The sequence below is a fragment of the Centruroides sculpturatus genome, unplaced genomic scaffold (assembly GCF_000671375.1).
Source record: "Centruroides sculpturatus isolate CEXI.00-Female unplaced genomic scaffold, Cexi_2.0 scaffold448, whole genome shotgun sequence".
Classification (NCBI taxonomy): Eukaryota; Metazoa; Arthropoda; class Arachnida; order Scorpiones; family Buthidae; genus Centruroides; species Centruroides sculpturatus.
Genome location: NW_019384639.1, coordinates 164,083 through 179,748, shown reverse-complemented (window position 1 = coordinate 179,748; position 15,666 = coordinate 164,083). Strand labels below are relative to the sequence as shown.

The 15,666-nt window shown below is 35.5% G+C and overlaps 1 protein-coding gene and 1 long non-coding RNA gene across 6 annotated transcripts in view; one reads left to right on the top strand and one right to left on the bottom strand.

Moving 5' to 3' along the window:
- LOC111625934 overlaps positions 1-6,107 on the top strand; it is a 36,744-nt gene extending 30,637 nt beyond the window's left edge. The window contains exons 3-6 of the mRNA XM_023369195.1: positions 2,851-2,968; positions 3,229-3,326; positions 3,652-4,174; positions 4,245-6,107. Of these exons, the coding sequence (XP_023224963.1) occupies positions 2,851-2,968; positions 3,229-3,326; positions 3,652-4,174; positions 4,245-4,483 (978 nt within the window). The 3' untranslated portion in view covers positions 4,484-6,107. The remainder of the gene's footprint in view (positions 1-2,850; positions 2,969-3,228; positions 3,327-3,651; positions 4,175-4,244) is intronic.
- Positions 6,108-8,275: 2,168 nt separating this feature from the next.
- LOC111625935 lies at positions 8,276-14,149 on the bottom strand. 5 transcript variants are annotated; one of them, XR_002756807.1, is made up of 10 exons: positions 13,436-14,127; positions 11,855-11,951; positions 11,699-11,766; positions 10,597-10,654; positions 10,464-10,532; positions 10,277-10,344; positions 9,434-9,498; positions 9,249-9,359; positions 8,646-8,764; positions 8,276-8,565 (listed from the first exon to the last, which is right to left on the bottom strand). It is a non-coding gene; the product is annotated as an uncharacterized LOC111625935 (long non-coding RNA). The 5 variants fall into 5 exon arrangements; XR_002756804.1 differs by having other exon boundaries at positions 9,434-10,344; positions 13,436-14,149; XR_002756806.1 differs by having other exon boundaries at positions 10,277-10,532; positions 13,436-14,133.
- Positions 14,150-15,666: the final 1,517 nt, after the last annotated feature.

Genomic DNA, 15,666 nt, shown 5'->3' with positions numbered 1-15,666 from the left:
GCCCGATATTGTCACGATGTCACAATAAATAATTGTATTATTTTTACTAATAAAATTAAAATATTTAAAACTAATTTTTATTAATTAAATTAATAAAGAAACATTCTACATATTGCATTTATTAAAAAAAACGTGATAAAGGCCCTTTCTATTCGTCAGTCCATGCACACTCTCCATCGTTCTGTCTTCGCTACAATATAAAGGGTCCACCACTCCAAATTTCACCAAATAATATTAAATAATAACACTTATAGAGAATACTTGGAGTGCATATACTTTTGGCATCAAACTGACCCAAGATTACTTTGATTCTTCAAATTGTGTATACGAACGAACTACAGTATAGTGATTTGATTAATCTCTATTTGTGTATACAAACGCCATCTAGGATCAATTGGATCGCGATCAAAAAATTCCAAGCGGAGGATAGGATCGTTCGGATCAGATAAAAAGGATTTAAGATGGAGACCTCCATGATTAAAATCAAGCTTATAGTCAAGATGACAGCAAAGAAATATGTTTAACTGTCAACAATGAAAAGTATTTAAAACTTATAAATGGTAAGTAAAACATCAATATTAATTTAAATATTAAAACATCCAATAAACTGAGATGAAAAAATAATCATTAACTTTGTAACACTTGTCATCATTCGTCTCCTCCACCACAATCCACATACGAACTTCCTTTAGGTTAATTCCGACGCGGGATAAATTGATTCCCCCCTAACAGTCGGCCAGTTTACAGATATAGTTGTACCAAACATCCATTGACTAAAATAGATACACTGAAAAAATTAGTAAATACAGAACTCAGAAGCGCCCACGAAATAAAGCGCCTGTGAAGAATGGATGAAGTACGTATTGTGCCAGTACTCCTTTTTTGCATACCAAATACACTACACATGCTCGAAACATTAGATCTCCACAACAGCACAATGCGTCACTTTACTAAAGGCTGCCATGCTAGACACATGCTAGGAATTTCTTAAACACGTATATGCATCTGTGGTTAAACAGTTGTTTTCTGTAGTTTTGGTCCGGCATAGCACTCGGCATCTTTATATGCGACGTATAGGAAACATTCCAAAAATGCCATATAAAAATATAAACTACCTTTTTTAACAAGCCTATTATGGGTTCGGCTAGGCCCACTATGGGGCCGGGCGGTCAGGGACAGGCCCAACATATCCGGACCAATGTCTAATAAATTCATGGTGTTTTTCGACTTCATGGTGTTCAGATTCGATCATGTGTCCCCAGAGCGGTTGTCTGCCTTCCTAACCGCTCGGCCATCCGGCCGTCACCGATTACGTCTCTCAATATTTTCATCTATTACGTAATAGATTATTATAATTTGTAACTAGACACCCTAAACGAAGACCCTCCACCTCATATTAGTATCAGTAATATATCACCGCGTTAATTTACAGTTCCGAATATAAACGATATTTTGAAAAACCCAATATTTCGGATATCTAGTTTTATCTTTTGTAATAACGAAAGCGCCATCTTATACGTTGCATTTATTATAATTTTAAGTAAACGGATTATAACTAATAATTAATAAATAATAATNGAACAAAAACGATTACATACCAAAAGAACTGACAACTGGCATATACAAACTAAATACTACACAAACTCTAGGCCAACTCTACGTTTTATTACATCAGTAGCACTACTGCACACTAAAGGTTAGATTGGCAGAGCATAAGGAAGATCTCCCAAAGGTGAGAACTTCCACAGCCCTGGCAGAAAAATTGATCCCCATATGCCATACCACACAGAGATTGTTGTATCAAAACAAAATATTAATAATTAGAAATTAATTAATTTGGTATTAGATGTAGGTGTTAGGTTCCATCTCTTATCTAATTAATAGTCATATCCATCACCAGACAGCTACTCCTCAGAATAGCTGACAAACTCATGGTCACATGATCATGGGAGCCTGTCCTGAATAAACAAGAAAAAACGAGATGTTAACCCATGAATTTGGATAATTAATTCTGTGAAAAATAATTAAGACAGTATCTGTTAATTACTCTCTGTTGTACTCCCCATTTTTAACAATTAAAACCTTCTTCTATCCTATGAGGATTGTTGCATTGTTGACATCAAGTTAATCTTCATATATGTTTTATTTAAAGTCAACATAAATTTTATTCTACATATAAACTAACCTCTACATAAATGCATCATTGAATTAGTAGGAAATGATGTAAATGGAAGCTGGAAACTGTGGTCATTTGCAAACAAGTGTTACATTTTTTCATAAGCAAAAGATTGCTACGATGTGACACCGCTCCCACAGATAAAACTCTGACATGGCAATGTGCAAATAATCATTGATCATCAGATAATCTTTTGAAAAATATTAGGTCAATGAAAGAGCAAAGAAGAGAATCATGGTATTGTTATACATCAAATGTAAACAAAATACTAGAGAACTTTATGGTAATATGCCTTCAGTTTCTTGCTGCCCCACATCCGACCATGGATTATTTCTTCATGGATTATTATTTGTTCAATAGCTAAGAGAGAATGGCAATATTGTGGATAATCTTCAAAGAGACCAACCTTGCATCATCCATATTTGTGAAACATTATTTGCTTTTAATTTGGTGAAACACTGCAACTTTCTGATTTAATTTACAGAACATTATGCCTATTCATTAAACTAATCTCGGTTATGAAGTTTTATTTTACATGCAGAAACAATGAGTTTCACTTCTTTCTTCCAGAAGTTATCTTCTAAACTGATTAAGTTATTGCTTATTGTATAAATTAGAATAAATTATTTATAATTTGAATACTATTTTATTTTTTATTTATTTATTTTTTTTAGAATATTCCTCCCAAATTATGGTTTTTAGCTATAACACTGGAGAAGACTAAAGACAGGTTTCCAGCTTTTGTAAAAAAATTATCTTCTGAAGCCTCTCGTCAAGTGCCTTTACCTGGTGGTAAGTATATAGAGTGGCTCAAAAGTTGGTTAACTATTGTAAAATACTAAATTATAGTTATTGAAATACTTTATTGCTTACAAATTTTGTAAAAATTATTCAGAAAGACCCTTCTTGTTGTCTTGTTCATTCATAAATTGTCGACTTTCTTGCAAGTTTCTGCAAACAGCGTATAGTTAACCGATTTTTGAGCCATCTTATATATAAAGTTTGCATTCTTTTGAGCAAATATTAAACTATTTGTTTGCTTATTTTCATAGAAAATCTTCTAAGCAGATACTTAGCCATGAATGAATTTGTTGAACTGCATCTTGACAGTATATTTAAATATGGAGAAGGAGGTCATTTACCACGTGAGGTAAGTTTATATTCCATTTTTATGCATTTTTCTGTCTTTTATATTTAAATGACAACATCTCAAAGCCCAAGTAGTATACAATAAATCACCAAACGATCGCCTAAATATCGGGCTATAATAAGGCTAATTAAATGATTGGTATAAATTAATTTGACACTTATTTTGATACTTAAGAGATGGCGCCTAACGTCTACCTCTAGTGTCAAATTAATTTATACCAATCATTTAATTAGCCTTATTATAACCCAATATTTAGGCAATCATTTGGTGATTTATTTTATATTTGAATCATAGCCTATTTTATCCTTAATTTTCCTTACTATAGCTGTTTAGATGCCCAAATGTACGTGCCATCTCTTTGAAATATAATTTCTTGGAGAGAGTACCTGCTGACATTGGAAGGCTTCAACGTTTAGAATATCTTGCACTGACAAACAATAGACTACAGAACTCTTCAATTCCTTACACGCTCACTTTCTGTCGTCGTCTGAAGGTGTTACTACTAGATAATAACCTTCTTGATGCTCTTCCCGGTTTCCTATTGAAGATGCCCTCTCTTCAGACGGTACATAGACACGGGAATCATAACTACTTCAAGGCAACTTTCATGTGGTATCACACGGATGTCAATGACAGGATTCTTGCTGTCAACGGGTCACCTTCTCACCAGTCAGTTCGTCAACCGGATTCCCTCCAGTTTCTCTCCGCTAGAGCCGTGATAGCTGCAAAAATTAATTTTTATACTTGTTCTTACATACCTTCGATGCTCATGGATTACATTTCGGATATGTATTTCAAGTTTAACATCTGTGGGAACTGCACAAAAGCAGAATTGCAAGCGCAGTCAGGTATATGTATAATCTTTTATCTCCAATTTGTTTGCAGTTTAAAATTCTAAAACTTTTGTTAAAATTTTAGGTTATAAAGTGTTCACTTTCAAGAATCCCTATCTTGGAAACACGTGCGTTCCATTTCAGCACTGGGCGTGTTGCATAAAGTGTGCAGAAAAGATTGAAGTTCCAGCTAGAATAGAACAAATTATATCCTCTCAGGAACAGGATCGCCAATATCACAGATACATTCAGGAAGAACAGGATAGATGCCGCTATCGACAGAGGCATAACACCACAACCCCTCTGAGCTGTTGTCTTTTCTGACCCTGGCAGAAACTATAAACAATTTAATTGTTAAAAAAAGTGGTAAAATAATGGACATTTTTATGTTATAGACACATTAAATTGGCATTCTAAGTTATTATTTTGAGAAGCAAATTGATTTTGCTATGTATTTTTTAGTTTATATCAGGTAAGTAATGATACAAGTTTCCTTCTGTTTATTCAAAAAAGCAAACTTTTAGGCATCAATTGTGATATTATTCCGATAAATTAATTATTTGGGTGATGTTTTTGTTATTTGCGAACATCCGTGTAATCAAATTAACTTATTGTTTAATTTATTTGCTATGAGTGATAGGATAAGCAATAATTAGTATTATAAAGTGATAAGCGTGAAACTAGGAACATGAGTTACCAAATGAGATTATATTCCTTTTCCCCTTCATTATGTGCACTATTAGATTTTAAATATTGCACAGTTTGTATTATTATGTTTTCATTTTTTAAGAGTTTTATGTATTCTAGAATCCTATGGTTAAATTTTGAATATGACATATCTGTATACATATACACACACACACACACACTCACATATATACACCCACCCACATATTGTATAATTGTATATAAAACTTTTTGTAATTACTACACAAATTATATAATGCTGTTTGGATGATATTCCGACAAATATATGCTCAAGAAGGATAATGATAAAGAACACATTCTGCAAATGACACTATCAATTATTGCACTCGACAGTAATGCCGTGCTGCAGAATTAACCACGCATTTCTATGTAAAAGCTTGACTTTGACATTGTCATTTTAAGTCACTGGTCATACAAAATCCTTTCCGGACTAAGACCCAAAACATATCAAAACACTACTTTTATGAATCTATATGTATCTTAGTGTTATTTAATGCAGATATCTTTAAATTGTACGATATATATCTGTATACAAGTTATATTTGAAGAGTAGGAGATGAAGTTAATATTTTGCTGGAGTTTGATGATCAAAATACTTTTAATAAACAATCCAGCTTTGGTATTGCACCACATATTTTAACAGTCAAAAAAGAAACGAAAGCTGCATGCATGTTGACAGTTTGGCTCCACACATTAGAACAGTATTATCAATTTAAAATGTGAGTAGATTTGATTTTGTATGTCAGTATGTTGGAGTGAATGGCTCCAAAATTAGTGGATCCTTTTCTTTCTTAGTGGGTTTGGTCCATTCAGATCCACAGGAACATGCTGTCATTCACTTAAATAAATTTGCATACTGTCCAAATGATAAACTAACTAAAACATTCATTTCTTTTATAATGTTGCAAGACCCGAGTGCAATATATTGTCTGTTTTTGTAAATTTGTGTCGTCGCCGAAAGCCATCTGTTATTGAGATGGCATATAAATTCTTCGAGATACATTGTTAAAATTGTATGTATATAAGGTCGTGTGCCAAAGTTAAGAGAAATATAAAAATTGTTACAATTTGTGTGTGCTTTTCTTGTGTTATACATATTCTAGATATTGATAATGTCTAAAAACAACAGACACACTCCAAAATCTGGAGAAAGAAATCAGAAGACCCAGATTCCACAAGATATCAGGTGATCGGCAAAGAAATCTTTCAAAAACCAGAATGTCTGCAAGTGATTAGTAATACCTTATACTGCAAAATGGAAATATGGGATGTAAAACTTACGGGTCTTATGTCCAATGCTTACATAATTTTAATGTCATTACAAATTCTCTCTGCACAGTAACTTTTTGGACACCCTGCACTTTATAAAGAACAATAACAAATATGTTAGATAGGAAAATCTTTGGGTATACACAATATGTAGTTATTACGTCAATTTTGGATACTGGTGTATATAACTAAAGTAATTGAAGTTAGAAAGAACATTAAATTGCCTAACAGGAAGTAGACAAGAAGTAATATATATTTTATTACATGACCTTTTTAATGAAATTAAAAGAAACTGTGGGCCAACAGCCCCAAAAAAGCATGATGCCTGGCAGCACAATTGCATTCATAGTGTAAGGCAGTGCTATAACCAGGGGATGCAACTGAACAATAGCACCCTCTGATACTAATAACCATTTTCTTAACATTAGAAATCTGTTTATATGTAAACATAAAAGTACAGTAAATTGAAGTCATTGCCACAAGTAAGTGTAAATTTAAACCATACACTTTGTAGTTTTCAGCATAAATAAGATTTTTTTCCTTTCATTTCAGTTTTTTTAGTTTCACCCTTCTTGCTAAATCTCTGGCTGTACTACTGGCATATGATATTCAAATTGCCTTTCTCAAACATGGAAAGATGTGCAACCGTTTGTCACAATGCTACATCACTCCAATAAACAGTCACCCCCAAAAGCATTGTGTTTTCTGATTTTTGAAGGGAGATAATGGGTTTTTTGACCCCTCTAGATGAAATAATAACAAGAACATAAGCCCAATCATCTTAACTTCATGAATAATGCTTTCTACAGAAGTTTAAATAATCTCTGTGAGAAGAGTTTATGCTAAGAGACCTGTGGTTTATGTACTTCTAAAGGTCAATAACACAAAGCCTATGATATATTGTTTGTCATCATAATTTATCCCTGTGGTTGTGAATAACTTTAAAGACTGAAGACAGCCTACAATGCAACAATATATGCAAGAGAACATTCAATTACTCTGCAACCTGGGCTGTTCAGGTTATCGAGTCAGATACATGTGAATGGGGCATAGGAAAAGCATTTATATTAAACAATGTTTCTCACAATCTCTGTGAACAAGAAACATCAGATTTATGTAGGCAACTTAATTTACGTATTTGTCGGCTTTCTGCTTTTTAATATGCAAATTTTATTCTGGTTTCTCAAAGTTTGATGGAGGCAAAGGAGGAGCGTTTTGTGTCTTTGGGGATAGTTTATGCTATGGTTAATTATTGGAGGGTTGGGATTTATTGTATGGGCTCATTATATGTTTGCTATTGAGATGGATGCTTATGATTGTTTTACCACTAAAGCTAGAGAAGAGATTGGCTAGGAATTTTTTCTGTTGCAGTGATCTTTGCAATTCATTGTATGTTTCATACATTTCATTTTGTGTAATGGATCCATTGCAACTTAGGATAATTTGTAATAAAAGCAGATTATTGCAGAGCTAAGCATAATAATATGGAAGTATGTTAACCTTTACATATGCCTAGTCATGGAACAATTTAATTTGATAAATATATAAAAGAAAATTTTAGTTAGAAAAGTAATCAGGAAGAGAGACTGACACTGCAAAACACTCAAAGCAGTTTTTACACCCACTTCTCTTTTAAAAATGCATTTTGTAGGAAAGAGTACAATTGACTGTCCAAAAAGAGTACTTTACATTTTAATCTAAAGCCAATTGAAGCATGCATTAATATTGATTAAAAAATGTGTGTACATAAAAATTAACATTAGCAACGTGCAAAATCAAACGGAACTTATTTTAAACGTTGTAACATTTTTCAGTTCAAGCCCATAGATGGAAACACAACTAAATTCTGATAAAAACAGCACAATGAGGACATTTTTAAAATTAGGAGCAATGGTGTTTTATTTAGAACATATTCAGACCTTGTGGGCCATGGATAGGAGTTATGTGGCTTGCTGAACTCTTCAGCAACGTCTAGATGATTGCAGGTCCCCACCGGTAAAATAATTTGAACTTATCCGTTCTTATCACAGTCAGTCTTACAGGACACTTTGTAGATTGAAGCAACAATCTACGAGGTATCCTATAAGACTGCATTTATTTGTTTAATTATATTAGTTATAATGCATAAAACACAATATGAACAGTATAAAAATTATAATTTTTATTAGTAAATTATAGATACATAAATATTTCCTCTAACAATTTCTTAGAAGGCTCACAGCACATTACCAGTGTATCCCTCAGGATATGTTGGAAACACCGACATCCGTCATCAGAATTGGGGTGAAGGTGGGCAGAGAAGAGAGAATAGTATGAATGACCAATGCTGGAGATTTGTCCAAGTCATTGGAGAGGCGAATGGTTGATCTTTGAAGCCTGTGACACTTCAGTTTACTGGCTGGAAAAGGTTGAATTGAGGCTTCTTGGGGCTGTAAAGGAATGAAAATTTGAGAAATTGGTAAACTTGTTATTTGTTTTCTTTCTTTATTCAAGGATATTGATCAGGAACCTCATTTGTTTCTCTACTTGATTGGCTTTCTGGCACTGTGCTTTGAGTTGTTTTTTACATAGATAATATCCATCCTTTGCCTTTGATTTCTTACTGTTCTCTCTCCTTGCAGTGACATCCTGAATATCATAAATATCTTTAGTATTGAAAAAGGACACAACAAAAATAATCTTAAGCAATTACATTAATGACAAAAAAAGATTTGTATTAAAAACAAAAGTATTCTTCAGGATTTCAATTGTGTGTAGATTTCCCCACAAAACTAAAAGGCTGGCACAAGTGTGACTTTGCTATAAAAAGATTAAAATGTGCAGATAAACTTTGTTTCCTGTTTTTGTCTGCTCATTTTTTTATTATACTCATGTTTTAGTTTGCTCTTATTTTAATAGAAGAGAGAGGATTGTTGAAAGGGAAGTAGATAAGTGTATGTAATTTCCATACGTTAAACTTTTATGAGGTTATAGAAGTGGTGCTGTTTGCAAAGACATGTAGCTACGTACAGCATGCATTATGTTCTGTATCTGTGAGTTTCTTACAGATTATTTGTTTTGTAATTTGCATAGTTGTTCAGGAATATGGAATAATAGGAAAAAGTAAGGTTACCTTTTTGCCATTCCATGAATGAAATCCAATACTTAATGGAGAGGAAGAATCACATCCAATTTCTGACTCCTGAGTGCTGCAAAGGATACTACACCAGACTTTTCATGTTTCCTAACATCAATAAGAACACTTTTTTTGATCAACACACTTAACGAAACAAGAAACAATAGTCTTTTACACCATACCTGTCCACCATTCTTTCCATTCCTAATTTCTTTGACGGATTCTTGAAGCGTAGAGATCTTCGATACTGAAATTAAGAAACTGTTAGAAATAATAAATCTGCCAACACTTCCTCTTACGTTCCTCATTCTTGCAGTTTTGTATACAAAAGTTACATCTGATGCATGCACCAGCGAGCTTCAGAATGGTGGCATTCCGGGTCAAAATCATTCTTGCAACGTGGGTGTCCACAGCTGGATGTGGCGGCCGAGATGTGAGTATCACATAAGTACTGGTATGGAAAATCAACCAGTACCTGATGGAATACTCCCGCCAAAGCCGTCATAGCATGCAATGCAGGGTGCAGGCATTCTTTACGCGTTAACAGCACGTTCCATTGCTTTTGGGAAGGAACCACGTTGCTCAGGATTACATACACAATACACAGGCACACGCACACTTGCAAAGGATATATCAATATTAACAAATGCTCACTACACGAAACAAAACACGTGTCGCAAGCGCTCTTAAACTAAGATTAAAATTTAGGAATTTAAGGAGCGGAAACAGTTGTGCTCACCGTCACCACAAACATTACGGAATAAGCCTGTCTGATCTCACCAGGCACCCTGAATATCAATAAAAGCCCAGAGTTACAGGATGAGATTGGACCGGCAACCGCATCTACTCATGCATTCCATGCGTTACGTTCTCATGCAATGGTGCACTTTGCAAGGAGGCCAAATGTGCCCGCACCAAAAACAAAAAGAAACTGTGCAAACTTGTGATAATTCTAGAAACCAAGTGAGGTGCACACTTAAAAACAATCCCAGTGAAGGGGAGTGCATAATACATTCTATCTTTACCTTCTTTAGTGTGTAGTTGATGGAGACTAGCAGCATCCACACCTTCTTTACATTCTTAACTGTTGCTCCTTGGAAAGAAACGTTTTTAATTACAAAATTGCAGTGTTTCGGTCGTCATTTTCTCCCTTACCCTTTTTGCAATGTCGAGTATATCCGTAACATTATCTATAAACCGTAATATACTCACACTTGCTTATCTGCTGCCAAGTCGGCCATTTTCGATTTCTCTTCCGTATCTGTCTGTCACGTTCTCATCCTAAATAGAAATAACGTCATAAGAATATACATATAAATTAACTTTTGAGTAAAAAGAGAATTACCTCAAGGCTTTCTGTACTTTGTTTTCATGCTCCATTTCCAACTCAGCATATCAACGTGCTGACCAGAAAACAGAAATTTATGTTACAAAATTAAAGAATTGATGCCGGTCAATGTAGAAATAAACGAAAGGAATTAACACTATAAATGGAACCATTGATGACACTACTAAATTTATCTCCAGAGCAGTACAAGTTACGCTGCGTAACGTTTATAAAACTGTGTTACCGTATTACGTTACGTTACCGTATTGCGTTACGTCGTCTAGCACGGTTACGTCGTCTAGCACGTAACGCAATACGGTAACACAGTTTAATCATCTAAAAAAAAATCAAGTAGGGAAGCTGGAGCACTTCCAACTAACACAATACAAAATAACCTCCGAACAACGGCCATTTTTTTATAAACTTTTCTTGTGAAAAATACATAAAATGGCCGTTATTACAGGTTCGACCGTGTTTAATTTTTCACGTTTACTTTACATTCATTTATCAGCTGCTATCAGAGCAAAAAATAAAAAATAAAAAGGAAGAAGGAAATTTCCAGATAACAAAGCAAAAGTTATTTGCAATTTTTTTTTAATAAAAAATGGCGGCATTTTTATCGGAATTTTGTATTTTTCTAACTTCGAAACGCTTCGAATTTCAATTATATTTACGTTTAAAGGTTAATTTTGTTTTGTAAATTTCGAAAATAAGCGTTCAAATTACACGCTAAATTAGATGTTTACGGGTTTGCAAAAATGTAATTATTATTATTATTATATTCGACTTTTATGACTGAACAGTTCTACAGACACGAGACAGTAAAACAATTTAATCTTCGCAAAATCATATAGTAACTGTTATAAAATAATTGTAGTTAGGAAACAGGTAGAGATATGCAGATTAGTTGTAGTTGGGAGCGGATAGAGAGCAAAATATTACTTTTTGGAGCGGATAGAGGGGGTATACTATAGAGGAGCTACAGATTATATATAGATAGATAGAGCGCACTTAGTTACAGAAAAGTTAAGGAGAAAGTATAGTTATAATTAGTGCATACAGTTAAGTCATTTAACTCGGCAAGTTTCCTAACAATACAGGTAAAGTTACGGAAACTAACCTGAAATTTTCTTTTAAAATCTTCACTTTTCTAGCTCTGGACAGGCTCTCTTCACTTCCCCATAACCCCTGTCAAAAAAAAAAAAAAAAAAAAAATACCCGAGAAGTAAGAAGAATGCAATAATCTATCAAATGAAATCGGCTACAATTTAAATACCTTCTGTCTATCCGCAGTACTTCGAATTTCGTGCTGTCGTTCGATGCCTCGTCGACTGATTCCGATGTTCCTGTTGCAGTTCCTGTTCCGTCACAACCTATGAAAAAAAAAAAGAGGCAAATTTCGCTTTAAATCGAGGGCCGAACACATACTCTATTGGCGGGATGACTGTACATTTTATCTGTTGAAATTTCTCTATTAATATTCTAGTCACGTGTTGCATTTATGCAACCGCATTCCACAATTGCCAATGCGAAATTTATATTACAAAAGGAGCACTTTGGACTCCCCCCCCTCGAATATGGCTCGTTAATAATATACCTGGATAACCGCTAGTACTGTGTGTCTGTCCATCACATTCGGCACGCATCTATACGAAAGTTACACGTAACGGAATGAAGGTGTGCAGTAAAGAATCCCTCAAAGTTTTCGCACCCCCCCCCCGTTCGAAAGGGGAGCAAATTCTTACAAAATGCATCGTAACTATTCGACGAGTCATTTTTTAAAAATTCGTTGCGTCACCCCCCCTTCTAGAAAGAAGAAAATAAAATTAAAAAAAAAGAAAAACATTTATAAATATGACAAAGCAATAAATTTTGATAAGGGTATTATGCTGCAGATTTTTTAAAAAATAACAATAAATTCCATAATTTCTAACAACGCAAGAGGAAGTAAGGTCTGTTTGTCTGTACGTCGGCAAGATCGAAAAATTCCACAAACTGATAAAGGTATATGAAACTATAGCGGCCCTAAAATGTGCCTATCGACAGTAAACACTTGAATGATGGAACAACACCTGCACACCGCCTTGTTTGCCCACCTGTTTTATCCAACATGGCAGCTGTAACAGCGCTCTAACTTCGAAAAAAAATATATTAAATATTCCAATAAAATATCGAATTTGTCAATTTATAAAGGAAAGAAATTGCATGCAATTTTGCGAATTGCCAAAAAAAAAAACACAGCAATTTCCCGTAAACACCGCTTCATTTGTGCAGTCTTTTAGAAACTCGCGCGTAAAAAAAACCATGCCACGCGCGTACTAGTGTGTAATTTCGTGTGTTTGAGTGGTTGCAACACACTACACCATTGTGTAGTTTGGTGTGTTCGGAAGTAACTACACACACCTCAGTGTATACTTTTGTGTTTAAAAGTGTTCTAAAGTAACTAAATACGAATAAATTATGGTAATGAGCTCGTGCATATTCATGGACCACCACCAAATTTAGTGTTACGCTAAATGAAACTGAGGTGAGATCGATGCGAACCGTATAAAATTGCCGTGTTACGAAGCTTAAAAATAGTCTGGTTGCTAATTTAAATGTTTGTTACACCAACAAACGGTTACTCGTAACTCGAACGTGACGTCTAGTTTTAGTGAAACGTCACGTTGTTTTTTTTTTTTTGGTTAGAAAAAGAGAGAACTTTTAGAAATGCGCGTGGAGTCGAAGCGTAACGAATACACGTAACACAAGGATAACGTAAAGCGGAAGATAATCGCGACGTCGTTAAGTAAAATGTTATAAATAGTTACTTTTGCCGTGACGCGAAAAATGAAAAGAGAAAAAGCAGTAGTATTACCTGTTTGTGAGAGGGGTGGACGAGCCGTATGCAAGTGTCTCCTTCGTTACGAAGACGTCTTACTTCATCAGCCAACCTGTTGATCTCTGTCTGGTAGGAGATGAGGTCGACTAGATCTACCTCGTCGAAACCTCGTTTTCGATCGGCACTCGGCAGGGGTGGAGGTGTAGTGTCTCGGGTGCCATTTTTACTGATAGTATTGTCTCAGTCGGTTGGTTACGTCCTAAAAACAATGGCGAGAGAAATAAATGGACGACACTCGCTAAGGTCGCGTGTTTCCCCTTTTCTAAATCCCCGATGTGTGTGCTACGAACGTCCCGGAAACGTTCGCGTTACGTAGCGTTCCGTCCAATAGGCGAGTGACACCCGTCACTCGGATCTCACGCACCGCGACCCGCTTCCGGTACACCTTCCCTCTCCCCCCGTCATCCACACCTGTGATGCGATCAACGTCTCGGAAAATAAATCGACCCGATCGTCAAAGACGTCACGCTGTGGCGTAACGTGGAACGGGTGTTCCGCCGCGTCGAGCTCGTGCATTATGCGAAACGTGTCCCACACCAGAAACGAAGCGACGCGTCGCGTTTGACTCTACGCGACGCGCATTTTACCAAATACTAATTCTAACAATACACGAAACACTACCATTGCCGTCTACGCCGCGCCGCGTTTAACGCTACTACAAAACACAAGAAATCTTAACATTATAATTGGGAAGATAACACTCGATTATTTTGTTCCGTTGTGTTTTATTATTATTAAAATTAATAACACAATCATTGTATATTCCACCAGTTACGCGCCCGATATGCTGAAATAGCAAAATTCCTCCATGACGGATGTAACGCGACACGTACACTAACTATACAGTAACAATACGACTAGACTAAACCATCGCTGTCTGGTCGTATCGAATTTTTAATTATTCGCCAGATTATAAATACTTCTATCGTAACAATACTCCACTTAGTGTGTTAAAAAGGGGGGGGAGAACGCTAAATCGAATTCTGGTTCGGGGGGTCTTCAATAACGACAGCGTTATTAAGGGGACGAATCCATATCCGCCGATTGTTCGTTACGAATCTGGCATGGAGCCATTAAAATACTACTACGGTAACAAACAAATACAGCAAGCGTAACGCCAATACGTTACGCATTTCTATATCCACCCCTCACTCCGTCTACTTAAAATAATTGAACAGGCAACCCAAGAAGGGCGGTGTTTTGTGTGTTTGTTTTTCTTTTGTTATTAATAAGTGTCGACTCATCGTGTTTAGAACAATGCTTTGCTGCCGAACAGCAAGTCATCACACCTAAGCAGTGGAAGCAGCACGTACCGGATCCTTCAGTGACGTCACTCGACTCCGTTACGTCCAAACACTAGAAGAATTCGTAAACAACAATAGAAAAAACAAAATGGAGGATTTATTTAAAACGTCACACTTGGAAACAGAACGTCGAGGAGCTTCCGCCGATACATCCTGTGTTATACACGTAGGATGTAGTGTTTCCTTACCACTTGCCGAGAATATAGGTGTGACGAAAATAAGGTGAATGGCACCTAGTTCGGTGTCTGCTTCCGTTGTGTGTGTATGTGTGTGTACGTAGAGGGGGTATAAAACAGACCTCCTCGTCCTGTTTTCTAGAAAATATTGTCATGAAATTCGACCCGAGCAAACTGGCATCTGTCACGATTTCATGATATTTAACGACGCGTATACAATTTCCCGTTTTCCAGAAAACAATATAAGTGTAACTGAGCGACTTGGAACTCCGAACTTTAGTGTTTTTCCTGTGTTTTTAGATCATATCTTCGAATAAAACTCCGAAAGACGACGTCATATTTCCAGGCGTGACGTTATTCTTCGAAGCAGAAAGCGCCATCGAAAATATATAGGCACACCCCTATAAACAGAAGAATTTTCGAACCCCCGAGCATAAGTTTGAATTTGGAAATGTTAACAATTTAAATCCCAAAAAATCGACTGGTAACGAGTTTTTTGGGTGTATTCAACTTTCCGGTGTAATTTTACAACACACCCTTTTTGTTCGAGAGCGCAAAGTTTCGAAGGGTTTTTGTTTACAAAATACACTAAAAATTTACTATTTTTGATCGAAGAAAACAAGCGAAATTCGCCCCCTTAGCTCAAATTGTTTTAAATTCTGTCGAAAGTACTGTTATTTTAGTATGCAAATTCATTGTTTTGCAACACCAGAGTGGCTTGTTAAGC